Below are 19,526 nucleotides of genomic sequence, written 5' to 3'. Positions count from 1 at the left end.
GTGACAAGCTCTTAAGATCTGGCTCAGTTACTGAGTGCACAGAAATTTCTATTATCATTATCAAGAACTTAATTATTTTAATTCGACAACCTGATGCATTTTTCTATTGTCTTGGCAATTGCTTCACTTCAGATTCATAATGTGTGCATTCATTGGGACCAAGAAAGCATTATGTTTGACTTTCAGTTATCTTAGATTCATGGATTTCAAGATCTGACTCACTCCATCGGTTAGACTTCATCCAAGTTATTTTATCTGCCTGGTATTTTGACCAAAAAAACATTTTGTGAAGTAAAAAAACCACAGAATTTACTCTCCCAATGGTTTTGTAAAACTATAATTGTTTCTAGAACTAAGAGCTGAGCAAAATGTTTATATCTGGAACGCAATTGGTGTGCCTAAATGAATTTATTGATGATAAATTGTAAATGGAATGCATGGCTATCATTACTTTTTATTATTATTTGTTTTATCCTATTTTCTTTTTCACTGTCTTGAATGTAAACTATGAGGGTGATTTAGAAGTACTGTAAAATAAGCAATTAAATGGATTTTGTTCACCAGTCTTCTATGTCATCTGGAGGCTTTGTCTTTATTTTAATGAACAAAAGAAACATCTCTTTGTGTAGTTTATAGTTTTAGATCTGGAACTCTGTTACCTTCTTTTACTTATTTCTGAACTTTTAAAAATAGATAGACAAAACCTACATTTTTAAAACAAATTGTATTTGGGAGATTTTATATCCTAACCATATGAAAGAGATGCATAAACATTTAACGATATGCCAGTTACAGGTTTCAATATATTGTAATGGAACTCAGTTTGGCCAATTTTCCTGCAGTCTTCACGCAACTTATGAATCACTCTCTTCCTTTTTGACAAATACCTATCTAGTTAACCTGGAAATTTATTCTGAAAAATTAGATGAATGTTTTGCACACAGACTTCAAAGTTATTGCTAACACAACTTGAGTGCTTACTTAGAAAAAAAAATGGCTTGCTTTAGATTAGATATTGTATTTCCTGAAAAAGTATGCAAATAAATCCTCTTATGAAGGCTCTCCTATCTCAGGACCACCATCTTCATTTTGTACACTTCTAGTGTTTCCTGGGCTTCCTAATTTCTTTTGTAAGTTTATTCCAAATTTTACCATTTTAGCTATGCCACTCATAGAGTTGACAAACTTTTAATTGAGACCCTGGCACTTAGCAAGCTTTCCTCCCAATCCACTTCAGCCACCCAAATCTTTCCCTTTGTTATTAAAAATGATGCCAGTTTTTACTCTTGAAGCAATGATTTTACAATCTATGCTGTGGGCCACCTGGTTATATATTTTTGTCTGGATAACTTTTTCCAGCCCAGAGGAATTATTAAGTTTTAATACAGAGTTTTTGCCATTAAGGAGGCCTTTCTGGAAGGAATGAAATAGAGTAAGAATCAAGATTGATCACAAGAATCTGGGACAATTATAAATTTCTTATGGATGAACTCAAAGCCAAGTGAGATGTCTTTCCTCTCCTCCTCACTGTAACTTTCATATCTCTTCTACTTTTAGTTTATAGAATAAGCAGGCTAATACTTTGTTTTACAACCCAGATTACTACTGGTATGTACTCTACACCCTCTGTCTCACCACTATCTATGCCTGGAAAAATGTCATTCTTCCTAAAGCAACTGCATTGACACAGAGTGGGGAGAGGAACATTAACTGATCAAATCTATTTGCTTTGAATAATTTGCGTTCCTATATTTCCTCAGAACAGGGACTCAGATCTATTTTTCACGATGTTTTATAGCACCAAGACCTACAAATTATTTTAATTAAATGGGACTTGCTGAGTTTAAGAGTGTATACACTATCCTGAAGAATAATGCTTAAAGATTCCCCCTCTATTAATTTTTTCTTCTTTATTTGTGCCCATTTATTATTTTTTAAAATAACTCAAGGCAGCAATGACAAGCATATCCAACACACCTTCCTCCTATTTCCCCCCAACAATCCTGTGACGTAAGAAAGAAATCCAAGGTCATCCAGTTGGCTTTCAGGCCTAAGGCAGGATTCAAACTCAGATAGCAATAGCAATAGCAGTTAGACTTATATACCGCTTCATAGGGCTTTCAGCCCTCTCCAAGCTGTTTACAGAGTCAGCAATCCGGGTCCTCATTTTACCCACCTCGGAAGGATGGAAGGCTGAGTCAACCTTGAGCCGGTGAGATTTGAACAGCCGAATTGCAGAATTGCAGTCAGCTGAAGTAGCCTGCAGTGCTGCACTCTAACCACTGCGCCACCTCGGCTCTACACATCCCTTGCTTTTTATCCTGGTGCTTTAACCACTAGACAAGGCTTTAATATCCAAAGAAACATATTAAGTACTGTACCTTATTACTGGTATATAATGTAATTACTTGAGAGATGTCACTTGGAATACCTAAATTGTTAATATGGTCTCTCTCTGTGTGTAAAAGTGTATGTAAGAGAATGACAAAAATTAAGTTATTAATAAATAAATATTTGCCTATTTATATCAATTCCAACTTAGATTGAATGTACAGGATATTTTGTATTTTACTGAAAAGGTATCCTGCAATTTGGAATTTGGATGGATAATATATTTTTCCTTTAGATATGAGCTTTTATTTTTTATTTATCATTAGTCTTTTCCTAGCCACTTACACTATTTATTGTTTACAAATACAATATCTGCTGACATCTCAGTTCAGACCAACAGCATTGTGATCAATGTGATTTATAAACTAGGTTTATGTGGCACTTTGAATTTGAAGGCAAATATATGCTTTTGTGCAACTCAGGGCCTCAAGTGTAACATTTGCCAGTGATGGCTTAAAAGAGTTGCATCTTTTCTTGGGCTTACATAGCTGGCCTATGCAGCTGCCAGCCATTAGGGGGTGGGGGTGGGGGAGAGTTGAAACTACAGTACCTGGGACCTTCACATTTCTGGTGCTTCAAATCCAAAGTGCTGCCCAAGCCAACTATAATCTAATGTTTATGCATTAGAATGATAGTAAACATGTATTAATTCTTTCAAGAATCCATGGTTTAACACAATCCAAAACCAATAAAAAATTGAATCCAACTTCTCCATTGGAGTTCCAATAGGCATTTTATAATGAGATTGTCTTGTCCTTTCTTCTGCCATGACAAATAAATATCAGTTATACTGCTTTATAAAGCCTTAGTAAGGCCACACTTAGAATACTGCATCCAGTTTTGGTCACCATATTATAAAAAAGATGCTGAGGCTCTGGAAAGAGTGCAGAAAAGAACAACAAGGATTATTAGGGGGCTGGAGGCTAAAACGTGAAGAACGGTTACAGGAATTGGGTTTGTCTAGTGAAAAAAAGGACTGTGTCATCTTTGGAAGCCATATTAACATGGAGTTTCATTGGAGTTTCATTGGGGTTTTCACGAACGCTGACTGACTAGGGGTGACATGATAGCAGTGTTCCAATATTTGAGGGGCTGTCACAAAGAAGAGGGGGGGTGTCAATCTATTTTTCAAAGCACTTGAAGGAAAAACAAGAAACAATTTATAGAAACTAATCAAGGAGAGAAGTAATCTATAACTAAGGAGAACAGTGAGAACAATTAACCAGTGGAACAGCTTGCCTTCAGAAGTAATATGTGTTTCCTCACTGGAAGCTTTTAAGAAGAGACTGGACAGCCATTTTTCTGGAATGCTAGTGTCTCCTGCTTGAGAAGAGGTTGGACTAGAAGACTGCCAAGGTTCCTTCCAACTCTCTTATTCTGCATGTTTTTATATAATTCAACTGAACATTAAACTATATTGCACAGTATTATTTAATTTTGAATGAAGATTTTATATAGATATTTATAATAAACAGGTGAATTATTTTTCTACCTTACATAAAGTCAAGTACTTAGAACCTTCCAAATGGGATATTTTATTAAGGATAAACATATCCGTAGCAAATGTGCTAACTAAATACTGGCACATATAATTAATGGAATGGAAAACAAAAAGATACCGAAGGAAACCCACACACATTTTTTCTGTATAAATAATTCAAGTTTTGAAACTATAATTATTTTAAAATTATAATACCAAGCACCTACATCAATAGGAAAATATTAGATATGTTTTTGAAGTTGTTAAGGTAAAAAATAGTCATGTTTGCATTGTTTCAGATCATTTAGCTGTATTTTTATTTGTTCAAAGTAGAAAAACAATTTTCCTATTGTAAGAGTAATGACCCCATCTTTACAAATATTTTCTAGAAAATTAGATAACAAAAAGACCCTTTAGAGATCAAATAATCAGGGTCCTTTTGAACAATACTGCTTTATCATTCAGTCTACGGTAAATAACATAGCAGCATCTTTCAAGACGAAAAGATTTTGTTGATGATCCTTCTGATAAAATTATACTTTTGTTGAACTGGTCCTCCTATCCATTTTAAATTAATATATCAAACAAAACTATTACAGAGTATCCTTATTTTTGAGCCACTCAGGAAGAATCAGCATTTTAACACTACAGAAAAAAACACTACACATTTTAATACATGTATGAAAGAACAAGGGATTCAGTATGCTGGAAATTTGTAATTCACAGTGTGACTGTCATATGTCAGGAAGTTAACACCACTGCCTGGCAAATACATTTCTTGGTAAATTTAATGCTATTCAGGTTTATAGAAATACTCATCAGAAAAAAAAATTTCATAAGCATAGGATGTAAGACTCCTCCCCCTATTTTTTTTTTAGGGATAGATCTTCAGAGGACTTTAGAACTAAAATCTGACAAAGAAATGTTTGCTTTGTCTATGAAATTGTGGGTCAGAAATATTAGTAATTTGATTATAACAAAAGTACACAACAGCTTTATAGCAAATGAAACCAAGAATTAATTAGTTTTCATTATCCCAGTCTTACTATTTGACATTAATTTGGAAAGTGAGGGATTCTTAACTTTCTTTGATACCAGTAGCTGATTACATTTACCATTTCCTGGAAGTTCCCATTTTATCTTCTTAGAATGCTATACCCATTGTGTCATTTCAGGTATTGTATGAAAAAAACAAAACAGCTTTCTCCATACAGTACATACATATTAGTAATCACTGCTGATAATGGTGATATAAAATAAAAGGTGGCTGCCACCTCCTGGCCATCAAATAAAGTCGGAATAAAGCAAAAAACAAATATCAAGACATAAAATGTGAACAAATGGAGAACAAAATGCAATTTAAATGAAACATTAAATGAAAATGTATGGAATAATCTACAAAGATTTTCTCAGGCATCTCTAATAGCCTATTTTAAGGCAGCCTCTATCTTTATTCAAATCTTGTGATCATATTTTTTTCCCTAGAAAGCTAAACAAGATTTTCAGCTTGCAAAATATATATTTATATATAAATATATATAAATCCATACTTTTCAAAATATTTAATTAGGAAAAATACTCATCTAATCAGACTGACTTCCAGAAGAACCAGCTGACTTATTTCTCCTTCTTCGGAGTTGTAATTGCAGTTGAAGCTTGTTAGTGAAGAAGAACTGCTTCCACCCAATTTCTTGTGCCAGGGACTTCATTTCTGGAGTGATGGTGCCCAATAAATCTTGCACAATCATTTCCCATAGTTTGTCAGAGTTGCATAACTATTTATAAAACAAATAAAAAGTATGAGCAGATCAAAAATAAATTTATTTTATGAAAAGCACATAAATATTAGGATCTGATTCCATTGGGCTATTTGAGCTCCAGTATTTGCAAGTTTTTCTACAAATGAAGAGACAACTGCATAATAATGTTAATATCCATAATTTATAATACCTTGTATCACCTTGAGTATTAACTCTACATTTTAAAAATAACTCACATACTACTTAGGAACCATCCTTTATTTCAGTTACTTATTACAATGATCCATTTTGAATCTGATATTGCTGCTCCAGCTTGGCCTGGGCTTCAGGATTGTCAACCTCAGGACCCAATAAGTCAGCATTCATTTGAGGCTGATCAACCACAGGGTTCTCTTCTGGTTTAACAGTCTGATGACAAGGCACAACTCCCAAGCTTCAGGTTTAGACCAGGGGTGAGTTCTGGCAGTCACCACTGCTGGTTTGCTCGTGGGTGTGTGCTTGTTCAGTGCAATAAAAATTGCTCTGCGCATGCACAGAAGCAAAAAACAAGATGGCCTACAGCACTGCCTAGAGAACCAGTTCGGGGGTGTGGCAGGCCTTCCAGCCACCCAGGCCCCAAAACCACTACCGGTTCAGCCAAACCGGTCCAAACCGGTAGGAACCCACCACTGATTTAGACATCTACAGAGGCAAGCAGAGCAATTCTCCTCAATAAGACTCCTTATTAAACAAAGGGTGGGGTATGAGTGGTTTCAGCCAACTGTTAGCACACAGATGTAGGTAGCTTCTTTCACTGCAGATTTTTGCTGGAGATAACCATTTAGCTTTCTAACTCTCTTGCTTTTGACCCTTTGGCTGACCATCTCATTTGGCTTTCTGTCACTCATGAAGCATATTTGGATGAAGGTCTTGATTCTTGGACTGTACCAGCATTTTTCAGGCAAATGTATTTTACTAGGCACTTGAGTTACATTCCTATTTGCTGTTACCTGTTTTAACTGTAGTAAATATTTCAGATTTGCAAGTATATGCCAGCAACCTTGAAAGAAAAAATTTCCAAACTCTTCCTGATTTTATGGTAATAAAAATAATAAAAACACTAGCAACTGGTTGACCTGGACTGCTCATACAGAAAAAACAGGAATTAGGCAAGAACAGAAATCTGTGACCTTTAATATATTATTAGATTCCTATCCCATAGAGCAGTGGTCTCCAACCTTGGCAACTTTAAGACTTGTGGACTTCAACTCCCAGAGTTCCCCAGCCAGCAAAGCTGGCTGAGGAACTCTGGGAGTTGAAGTCCACAGGTCTTAAAGTTGCCAAGGTTGGAGACCACTGCCATAGAGTATGGGCAATGGTCATGAAGAATGGAGGTTCAATAACATTCACAAATTCCTTACAGATGAATTTGGAGTTTGGCTGACTGTGATTGAGAAACTATATATGCTTCCAGAAATTACAATATAAAACATCCAACAATTTACTTGAATGTAAATTGTTCTACTTTAATTGGATCAAGCATAAGCATATATTTTTATGCAGAAAATAAAAGCAGAATGGCAAGTTTAACTATGGTTGTTTGTATCATAGATTAGATAACTTTGATTTGCCTTTTTTATATGAACCTTAGATAACATGTTTTCAAAAAGAAAATTCTTTATCAAATTCCTCTTTATGTCACATAAAGGAGCTGCAATACTCTGATAGTACATACCTGATTTCTAATCACTTATGTTATCAAATAATGATAAAAAATCTGAAAACATATAAATCCTATATCTGTTTACCCAGGGATAAACCTTATTAAGACTCAGTGGTGTTTGATAGATAAATGTAGGATTACTTTGTAAAACCTTTTTTGTTGACCCGTCAATATTCGAATTTTTTAAAATGTTTTTTTTAAGTAACAAATCATACTTATAATCAAAACTAAACTCTGTTAAAAATGCAACTCCATTACTTTCCATTTTGTATTTGGTTTAAGCTCCCTCTACTGGCATTTTAATAATTTTAAAATTTGGAGACAATAGAAATTGGAAATCTCTTTATTATAATAATGAGGGATGAAAATCTTCCCTGGTTAACTTGCCAGGTAAAATGCAGATGTACAATATATTATTAATTATAGTATGACAGTGTAACAAAGTTAAATTTGTCAAACCAAATGGTTATATATAATAGGAAGAAATCACTGAGCTATGCAATCCAATTTAAAAAGTAGTGTCTCCTTGAATCGCATTTGACTTCTAGTGCCTTCCTATAAAAGGGCTCTACTATTACCTCTTCCAGGATGCTTTTCAACTTCCCAACCTAGTCTAAAACCCTGGGAGTTCTGCTTGTGTCTTATCAAAATACTAACAAAACATGAAGTTGGTTTATTGAATGGATTTTGAATAGTATAGCTACCCACATTAAGTCTCTTATGCTGTTAATAGAAATATTAGCTATTCAAAAAAAGAGAAAATATTGATACTATACACATTGTACAGAGGACAGCCTTCCACAATTAGCTTAGCAATTTTAATAGAGAAATCAAAGTACCATAAATCTTTAGAAAGGAGGTACTTATGCAAAAGTAGATCTAAAGGCTCACACATTTCAAATTCATTTTTACCGTTTCGAGTCTGTGTGATACTTGGGAAAGCCTTGCAATGTCTTCAAGATCCAAATATGACATAATGTACAGAAGCAATGGATCTGGCAGTCGCACCAGGAAATCAAAATCACCTCTGCACAAATTGAAGATATGCTCCAGAGTGCTTGCTCCAAACACAATGGCTATTTGAACTGCAATTTTAGAAAATATAATTAAGTCAGAGAAACTTAAATAGAACTAACAGATATTAAACAGTTTTATTGTTTACAATTTGGACATGGAAACATTGCTGAAAGCCCACTTGAGCTGTTGAACTCGTTTGAGATATTCAATGTTACAACAGACTTCCTCAACCTCATCCTGAAATGAGCTGGGATGCTTAATTCCATAGTTCTCAACAAGATGAAGAAACCCACCATGCAACAAGAGTGATTCTTCTGTATTGTTCTCTATTAGGGCTGTATAAAGCATTTGAAAAGGACATATTGTAATATGCATTGCACAAGTGAAGCATTTGTCCTTAAAAGTTTTTACCATTTTATTTCAAAATACAGTTTTATCCATATTCATGCAGGTAATAAGGATGTGCGAGTAGCAGAGCTTATCCTGTAGGGGACCCTGTCCATTTTTTTGGAGACTACATGCTCACAAAATCTAGATGACTTTGCAAGACATGACCCAGGCTACATTATCCAATTCTGGCCACAGGATACCTGAGCAACCCCCAGAACACTATTTAGCCAAAATCCTGGTGGCTTGTAGTAATGTCTTGATGCTTGCCCATTTTCAAAAGCGTACATATCACATTAAACACAGCTGCTAGATGATATTTCACTAGGTAATAAATACAGAGTTTTATTTCTTCACTGCTCTTATAGTCGCACTGGAGATATAAACCTGAGTTCGTACTTATGTTCAGTCTTAGTCACTACCTGTTTTATACCACTGATACTCCTGGTTTCTCTTCAATTTTCTTTTTATTACAGAACTCCTTGGTGAACGAAGGAATTTCCTGGGGTTGACAGACAGGCAGAAGTTGTTTGATAGGAATTGCATTTAGCATACTTATCACCTCTGAGTTTCAGAGCCTGATCAAGTATATACCTAAACTATTTGCCAGTTCAATGGAAAAATCTGAATGACTTCCTGTAGGAATCTATTCAGATCCATAAGGTATGTTGGATAGCATCCAAATGTGTGTTCCATCTATAGAGTATAGACAGTATATATAGTGCCAACAAGCCCCTATACTAACTTAAGATTGCTCTGTCCAATATTTGTATTTGGTTTATTTGTATGCCGCCCTTCTCCAGGAGGGACTCAGGGCGGCGAACAACTCAAAGGGGAAAGAGAACATAAACAACAGTACACATAATTAAAATACACGAAAATCACACAGCCATACCAGTCGAGAGGGGAGGGGAACTCATCAACCCCAGGCCTGCCGGCACAGCCAGGTTTTGACGGCTTTCCGGAAGGCCTGGAGAGAGGTGAGGGTCCGGATCTCCGCGGGGAGTTCATTCCAAAGAGCCGGAGCTGCTACAGAGAAGGCCCTCCCCCGGGTAGTAGCCAGATGGCATTGGCTGGTGGACGGAACCCGGAGGAGGCCGACCCTGTGAGATCTGATGGGTCTTTGGGAGGTAATTGGCAGCAGGCGGTCTCTCAAGTACCCAGGTCCAATACCATGAAGGGCTTTATAAGTTACTAATAGAATGGAATTATTGATAAACCCAATCTTAAAGAACTATTAAAGAGGTTTTAGATCCATGAGAGATTTTCAGGATGTACTGACAGTATAAATGCTGCTGTCTATAAATTTTGGCCAACTTGGTGGGAGCCTATGGGACCAACAGGTTTGCCCCTCCTGTGGAATTTCTTACTATCAGTAAAGGGACATTTTTTGCCCCATTCTAATTCTCTCATAAAATTGCCCAAAAGGATTGGGATTACAATTTCATTAAAAATATTTTACATTTTTTAATCTTTGTTTTTATAAAAAATTCAAGGCAGCAAACCCAGCTAATACTCCACCTTACTGCTATTTTCTCCACAACAATAATCCTGTGAGGTAGGTTGGTCTGAGAGAGAATGACTGGCCCAAAGTCATTGGCTTTCAGGGCAGGGACTAGAACTCAGAGTCTTCTGGTTTCTAGTCTGGTGCTTTAGCTACTACACCAAACTGGCCTTTTTATGATGTATGACCCTCCATTTGTTTATATTATTACACTTTCCAAGTTGATTATGCAAAAATAATTGATATTGTATTTACAAATTTTCTAGAAAACTAAGAGATTAATTCCATTTCATAAACTATAATAAGATACAACATAGAGATGGATTCAGATATTGTCTTTCTGCTAATGGAAACTTCCCAACAAAGCACTTCTATTAAAATAGCTTCATTCCTGTGGGGATGGAACTGTTATTTAAATATTTCTTATTGACAATACAGAATGAATTCAAATTTCAAATATGTTCCTGCACACATGCACACACAGAGATATTATAGAAGTTCTGATGTGTATACAATGATGCATCTCCACAAAATCATATCTAGTACAACATTATTTTAAATAGAATGGCAATGCTTTCCAATAAATTGGAAAACTTCATTACATTTGATTATTTTTCATGGTTGATGTTCATTTATCATTACAAACATTTAAAAACTATTATCAGTTCTCCACTATTTAAAATGTTTATTCCACAACCATTTTGCTATAAGCAATACCTCACACAATGTTTTTCAGGGAAAACTAATGACTGGCATACAATGATTTGACAAATTTAATTTTACTTTATATTTTCTTGAGATTATTTTTTTTAATGACAGCATGTCTGTGAATGCCTCCTGATTTACAATGAAACTAAACAAGGATTGCTTAAAAATGACTAATGTAGTATTTGCCTACTAGCATCTTTTTTGGAAATTAGCCCTTCAGTATATCTCTCCATCTTCTTTTACTTTAACCCAATTGTAGTTACGTAGTGTCTGCCTTCTTGGGAAAAAAATAAAGACCTTGAGGCTCTTCACTGAATTCTGTCACCATATCTTTGTCTAAATATAAGGTCTGCAGAATTACCAATATTGTTGCCTAAACTTTAAAAGTTGATTTTTGTCTATCATAATCAACTTTTCACTATATACAGTAACTCATTGGGTAAAATAACAAATTCCTTTTTATTATGAAATCCACATTGATATGAAAATTGGAATGTGACTGAGGTATGACCAAAAGAGATTTAACTTTATTCAAAATCAAGAAAATAACTAACATCGTTTATATATTTCTCATATGTTGTTTAAAACAGAATACTGAAGTCTAAGTTGCTGTATATAATGTGATTTGAAATGTATACTTTATTTTTCTTCTTTGTGAACGTTACTTTTTGAGGGAATAGGGGTGAAATATACACTGTAATAATATTGCATGAATTTATATTATTAGATTGTAATTATTTATGCACTTGTTTATTTTGTGGCTTGTTTACTGTATACAGTAATGTCCAGGGTTGTAATTAGAGTTTAAGCCAATTCACTTGCTGAGACTGACTGCTACAGTAATAAACAAACAAGCAAACAAACAAAAAGTATTTTTTCCTGTAATTTAGTTCATGACTGGGAAAAATTCACCAAGCTTCCTGAATAATAGATCTAATTTTCCAAAACAATTCCATTGATTCATCTAAATTTTATGCGGATTTTATCAACTGTAAGTAAATGAGATGTAACACATTTCAAGAGTATTTTAGGGAACACAAATTCATATTTTGAAGGAAGATAAATTAGGATGAATATGCAGCACTTCAGCTTTCATCCCAAAAATGGTTTTGGAGTATGGGGATATGAAGATTGCAATTCAAGATGATGAGATTTTTCTTGGGATTGCAATTCTTGGAAAAGGTTTAGACACAGCACATACTAAAGCAACTTTTTAGACTCAAATTTAAAGCTCTATATACTGTAGCAGACTACAAATTTATGACAAATTCACATTTGTCATAAAAATAAAATTGTGTTCTATTACTGGAAAGCCTAGTTTATATATAATTATTAAAGATAGGACTTATCAAATTTTCTTCAAATATGCATTTTTTTTCAGACTAGTACACTCATTGAGCTATGACTAAATTCATAGTATTCTACTTTGGAGGGAGGGATCATCCAAGAAATCTTCATGAGATTCTTTGAGTTCTCCAGGCCTTGCTTCGCGGAATTCACTCCGAAGAGAAATTTTCCACCACCTGAAAATCACCTATGAATGGAGAATAGTGACAAGTATTTAGATAAATTATTTACATAGCTGCTTTAGTGATTAAGGAGATGGATTGGGAATGGGGAGGCTCAGATTAGGCGAAGATGACTTAGGGCCAGCCACTTCTCTCAGTCCTAATCAGCATCAGGCTGTATGGCAAGCTTACAGAACATTTCCTGCTCCATTGTACCATGTATTGATAAACTTCACTACAAAGACAAGGCAACTCCATGCAAAAAGCAAAGCCTGCACATTAAATTGGACAGAATATTAATATTTATGTAAAATAATTCAGGGTGGACATTAATAAATATATAGGAATGTAAAGCCCCCAACTGGCTTCCTTCTGGGAAAGCACATAAATTTACTAGTAATCTTAGATATTATTGCAGAAATAACTATGTTTGCACATCACGCTTACCAATGGTTCATTTATTAATGATTTACTCAATCTAATTTTGCAGATTCACACAATACAGTAAACTACAAAATAACCACGGATTGCCATTGAGCCAAAATATGATAGGGTTATTTGTGACCCAGTCATACAAATATAGGATTAATTTAGCCATGGAGGTGCTTGCATCAAAAAAGAGAACCCTTCATATAATGTCAGGATGAATACCTGAGAGGCCCAGATTCCACAACTATTGGATACATGTGGACCTGGGATTGTCCAACTTTAATTTTACCAATGGACTTAAATAATTATAAAATATTTTGGGGAAGTTCAATGTTAAAAGTAGCTTTTCATATGCTGTTTAGGAAATTTGAGCTTAAAAACACTCTACAAAGAATCAATTGCATAGAAACTACTTGTATTTTGAAAAGCACCATATAAGAAATAATGCGAAAGAATACTAATAATATTTCCTTGCTAAAGATTTTATCTTTTTTTGCTACTGGATGGATAGAGAAGGTACTTTATTATAGAACACAAGATAAAATAATTATACTGATACACTTCAGAAATAAAGGTATTTCTTAAAGATGGACAGAAAAGATGTGCCATAGAAATAGGTTCAAAATAATGTGTGGATCATGTGCTATCATGCATAGTTCTGCTAATCTCATTCGTCTGTGGAATGCTGCACAGATGTAATATGCCTATGCATTTTATGCTGTTATACAGTTTTACCTTCTTCATTCAGTAGAGTTTATTGTCAAATCAGGATTTCTGTTTCATAATGCTATTTGGCTACATCAATATTTTAATCAATATCAGCCAAATATTATATAAAGAACCAATCAAGAGTACCTAGTAAATAAGTAAATAAGTCCTTAAGAAGCAGAGGGAAGAAAAAATACCAGATGTGATTCTGCTTTTAAATTCAGTTTATTGACAGGATGCATTCAAATAAAAAAGCCCTTGTTGATGTGTAGTATTACAACCATGAGGTAAAGGTAAGGTAAAACATATGTGTTAGTTGTTCCTGACTCTAGCGGGCAGTGCTCATCTCCGTTTTAAAGCCGAAGAACCAGCGCTGTCTGAAGACGTCTCCGTGGTCATGACTAAACAGCAAAGACACACGGAACATTGTTACCTTCCCACCAAAGGTGGTTCCTATTTTTCTACTTGCATTTTTTATGTGCTTTCGAACTTATCAGTGTTGAAGGCTGTCTTGATATTGTGCTTGTGGAGAATTTTGCTGATTTTATCTGTGGTGCCTTTGATGTAAGGGAGGAGGGCGATGCCGTTGTCCTGTTCTGTATCTTGGTTTTCTTTTTGGGGGGGGTGTCTCCCTTTGGATTAGGTTGGTAATTGTTTTACTTTGGAATCCGTTGGAGATTTATACGTTTGTGAGAGTGTGTAATTCAGTTTTCAGGTGGTATTTGTCAGCTAGGCGTTTGGTTCTGGAGATGAAGGTCTTGGCTACAGAGTTGATCTGTGCAAGGTGGTGATGGGATTGTGCGTTTAAGTAGCAGTTGGTGTATTTTTTTTTCCGGTAGATGACGTGTCCTGGGGAGCCATTGGGTTTTTTTGTAAATTAGGACATCCAGACAAGGAAGTTGATTGTTTGCTTCTATTTTCATAGTGAATTGTATTTTGGGGTGTAGGCTGTTGAGATGTGTGAGGAAGTTCTCCAGTTTTTCTTTCCTGTGTGGCCAAATCACGAAAGTGTCATCAACATATATAAGCCAGAGTTTGGGTTTGTGTTCAGATTAATCTCCAAAACTGAACACCTCAACAAGAGAATAATTATGGAAGCTATCGAAATAGAGAAACACCCCCACAACATGAATAAAAGTGACGATACCTCCCACCTACCAGACATCTGGAAACCAGCCCTGGTAAACAAACGACCCCCATCCACCACCCAGGCCGTTACAACACAAAACAACAATGGACCCACAGCCAGCACCAATCAGCACGAATCTACCAATCATGATACAGCCACACATCCAATCAATCCACTTACTGAAAAAATGCCAGCACTCCACCCCACCATCAAGATTTATAGAAAGATGGCAGCTCCGGCCATGGTTTAAGTAAAAAACACCAGCCTGAGGATGGTGAGTGAGACCTCGCTGAAACGTTGCCAAGACAATCTCAATTTTACATGGGAAAAGGCCCGAATACAAAAAGACCTATATATAAAAGATATACAAAAAGATATACATAATATACATGCATACATACATACACATACATGCACACACACACACACACACAGTGGTGGGTTGCAGTTAGCACGCCGGAGCCTGCCCGGAACACCGGATACTATTCTGGTACGGTGCTCTGGAAGGCCCACCTGCCCGCCCGAGTTCCTTACTGTCTTTTAAGTCTTCGGTGCTTCTGCGCACAGTACCTGCACTCCGCTGAGCATTTGGAGCATCGGGGAGGCGCTAAGACGAATGCACACGCTGCGCATGTGTGTGCGTACAGCGCATACATCCATGTGGATGCCGCCAGGCCCGTTCTAACTGGTACGGTTGGATTCGGAATCCACCACTGACACACACACACAGTCACACACACACACTCTCTCACACTTTAACAATCCAAATATATTCTCAAGCTAAAAAACACGGACAGCTTTGTTACAACACAGCAACTTCCAATTCCCGCAAATGATTTTTGTTTCCTCTTTACTTTTCTTTCCCCAGGAAATGAAGTAAGAATCTAATTGCATCTCTCATTACCTATATCAGAATTAAAAAAACAAAACAAAAAAAACAAAACAGAAAATCTGTGAATAGTTTGCCTGGCACAACAGAAACTAAGAGACCTAAATCTTAGCATGTTATGAAATACTGGCTACATACACATTGCCTCTGATTCTTAGAGAGGAAATAAGCATTTTTCCATGAAACTGTAAATAATGACTGCAAGGTGAATTGCAATTTCACTCTTTACTTCCTCTTCTATGCTTTCAAAACAGAGTAATTATGAGGAACTGGAAGTGGAGTTACTTGGCTTGTTATCAAATAGAATTTTTCATATCTATAATTGTAACTAATTAAAAAAAGAGTAGCAGAAAAACTGTTTTTGACAAAAGGAAAAAGGAAATCTTAATTTATCCACTTCAAAAGCAAACAACAAAATATAGGCAGACCTTTCTGGATATAAAATTTGAGAAACTATCTAATTATTCATATTATCCATGAAATTAAATATATGAATACCACATTAATCAATTTGCCATATTTAATACTAGTAATATTGTTTTTAAAATCTTGAGAGAATAGCTATATCACATATAGAGATATGATTTTTTTATTATTATTCCTTTTATAAGGAATGTTTCCTTCCTATTCTGATTTACATAAATATTAAAATAATTGCTAAAAATCCAAAGATTAAATGCTGTTTCCCCCCCACAATATTTCTTGGAAAAGATATAGAAATGTTTAAAAAGTTAGCTAAGCAACTTTAGATCTTTCAAAAGATGATCCTTTTTAGAAAAAAAAATTATACTTTAAAAAAAAATGATATGTACTATAGTTAACTGGATTTACTTGGGAATCTTAAATCACCATGATATAAGATTCAGCATTTAATGAGAACCCAGCAATGATTAAATGAACCATTGATTGGTGTCTTTTGTGAACCTAGCCAGAGAGCAAAATCGTGGAGAGCAAAAATATTATTTTATGATATTCTTCTGAAAAATGATGGGTATACAGTCAGAATAATATCAGGGAAACTGGTTGGCTTTCTCCTTCCATTTTAGTTTGACTTCGAATTAGCATATGAGTTGTTTATGATCTGTTCCACAGTCAGCCATAGTCTTTGCTGTTATAATTAAGCACTTCCACTTCCTTGTGCTAATAATATAGTCAATTTTATTTCTGTGTACACCATCCGGTGATATTCATGTATATAGATATTAATATGGTTGTTGAAATATAGTGTAAGCAATGAAGAAGTGGCTGGTTTGGCAAAAATTGGTAAATTGATCTGTTTCATTTCATACAGTTGAATTACATTTTCCTTTGTAATATTTCCAACTTTGGTATTCCAGTCTCCAATACAAGTAGCACATCTTGCTTACATATTTTGTCAACTTAACCCCCACTTCTTCTGCATCAGTAGTTGGAGCATAAACTTGGATAAGCATCATAATAAATGGTTGCCTGTGGAGTATAATTGATACTATTCAATCATTGAGTGCATTGTTCCCAATTACAGTCTTTGTTTTAGCTTTCCTGGTTATGAAAGAAAACCTGCTTCTTGGTTTTTCATATTTTTAGTAATAAACAGTATTTTGATTGAAAATTTCCAGTTCCAGTCAATCTCAATGCAATGTTGCCAGAAAGTTCAATGCATAGTCAATTCATTTTGTCTTTCACTATATGAACTCTCCCATGTAGATGCATCACATATTTTTCCCCATTGTAATATGTTTTTGCAGCTTCAAATTTTCCTTTTTTGTATAGCAACTTCAGCAACTGGATATCTCAAAGTTTTAATCTAGACATTTTGTAAACTTCATTAATATTCCAGAAGATACTCTGCTCTTCCTCAATAACATGTTGAGTGCCATCAGACCTAAGAGGCCAATCAACCATTACTATGTTATCAATAATTTTATATTGTCTATTCACTGTTAAATTTAGGGGTGGTTTGCCACTGCCATCTCTTCCATGGTATGAAATGATGTCACTAATCATCTGTCTCCAGTATCTTGCTATGTTAAGGATGCCCGATAAACATACCTATTTGATTTGGCAAAACAGCTTTGCTGGGATTATATAATCCTGAAGTACACACCTGGCATTCTTTGCTCACCTCTCCTAGAAACACTCTGTCACCTCATTGGAGAGAAGGATTTGAGAGAGCAGGTCTTCTATTAGGAAATCATTAAAATATGTTCTAGCGTTGAATGAATTACTTTTTAAGCAATCTATCTTATTCTGTTTTTTAAAAGTGACAATTCAGTTACCAGAAAAACACATTTTTATATTTGCTTAAAGACAACTGTAAAGAACTACAATTGTGCCAGGTGCAGTAGCTTAATTGAAATCTGGCAATTTTACCTTAATCACCTGGTTTCTGAATCCTTGCTCTAATTTATCTGTTTAAACATTCAGCTCAGGTTCTTGTATTTACTGCATACTGATATTTTCTATGCATTTCAGATATTTTAGATTGTAACAGATATAGTCCCTTGCTACTAATAAATTGAATAAAATCCAAAGCAGGTAACATTGACTTGTTTAGCACATGGCTTCTAAAACACTAGTACTAAAAATATTACTTATTTATTTAGGAATAAAAATATAAATATAAAAAATATAAAACACAACACTCTTTCAAAGAATCTTGCTTTTATGTAATTTTGTAGGTGTAAAAGTTAAAGCATTTATAATATTTATTTTTCAAAATTGTATATCTATTGGATCCTATCTTTCTCTAGCTAGCTGTTCTTGAAAAATTTCAAACGATTTTCCTTGCTCACTTATAATAGGGGATGAATGTAACAAAACAGGAATTTTATCAATAAAATGAGAAAGTGAGATATAAATAGAAGAGAGGCAGACGCTGAAGTGTATTTCTAATTACAAAGGGCTTAATTAGAAGATAGGTTTATTATAGCTTTAACTACTGAACAGATGTTCAATATATCTGTTATATGAAGCTAATAAGTATCAGAAATTAGGGCAAATTTAAGGCAATTGTTGCTTTCCAGCTATTACTATCACTTTCAGAATTTCAGACAATGGCCGACATGCTGACTGGGGTTTAGAAGTGTTGTAGCTTATTAGAAATTGAGGTCCCCATCCGCGAAAATCATCTTAATAGTTTCACCTGGGCATTTTTTTTTGTTAGCCGGAGCTAGCATTAACATTGCAATCCGTCCTTATTAATCGACTTACATTCCAACCCTGAATCAGGAACTGTCGGGGAAAAAAATGAGCACTCGGCGAATATCTCTCCTGCCCCACTTTCCTTCTTTTATTTTGCCCGCAAGGAACGTATTCTCATGCATAAAGGGTAATCGACACTTCGTCGGGGCACCGTCCACTATCCTTTCTTCCTCGATACAGTCACCACCACCCTCCAAGAGAAATCCCAAACAAATCTCTGAGGGCCGATAGAAGGGGGGGGGGAGAAAATATATATATACTCACATCCTTCCTACTAACGATGAGTTGGTAGAAGTCTTTGCTAGGCGCCGGGGCTTGTCCGCGCGTCTCGAACAAAATATCGTTCAGAAGGGACGCCATTTTAGGACGCCAGCTCCCAGTCGCTCTGGCAACCAGGAAGGGGCGGGCGAATGGAAGGTCACTGGAAGCCCAGCCCCCTCTCTTAAAGGAGACGGCCAGTTCTTAGGGATAGAAGTGGCGGAGGTTTTTATCACCCCCAGGAAGGAAAGAGGGGCCTCGGTATCGCCACCGTTGAGGGGAGGGGAAAGAGCGGACGGGAGCGATGTCGCCGACCCTGAGGGGATAACGCTTGCACGTACCCCGGGGGTGACGACCCCAGCGGAGGGATACCTCTTTTCCAGCCAAGGAACGTCTGAGACGAGCGGAGGGGGACAGGAAGGATAGAACTGCTGCCGATCTTTAAGAGAAAGGAGGGGGGCTGCCGGCTCCGC

At 35.7% G+C, this 19,526-nt stretch overlaps 1 protein-coding gene across 1 annotated transcript; it reads right to left on the bottom strand.

The window, feature by feature from the left end:
- Positions 1 to 4,496: 4,496 nt before the first annotated feature.
- Positions 4,497 to 19,476, bottom strand: FBXO36 (F-box protein 36). Its single transcript, XM_032225381.1, has 4 exons — positions 19,060 to 19,476; positions 12,375 to 12,483; positions 8,246 to 8,418; positions 4,497 to 5,646 (listed from the first exon to the last, which is right to left on the bottom strand). The coding sequence occupies exons 1-4, from the start codon at positions 19,153 to 19,155 to the stop codon at positions 5,455 to 5,457; spliced, it is 570 nt and encodes a 189-aa protein (XP_032081272.1). The 5' UTR covers positions 19,156 to 19,476; the 3' UTR covers positions 4,497 to 5,454.
- Positions 19,477 to 19,526: the final 50 nt, after the last annotated feature.

This window comes from Thamnophis elegans, chromosome 10 (assembly GCF_009769535.1).
Source record: "Thamnophis elegans isolate rThaEle1 chromosome 10, rThaEle1.pri, whole genome shotgun sequence".
Classification (NCBI taxonomy): Eukaryota; Metazoa; Chordata; class Lepidosauria; order Squamata; family Colubridae; genus Thamnophis; species Thamnophis elegans.
This window is presented reverse-complemented; position numbering and strand designations above follow the sequence as displayed.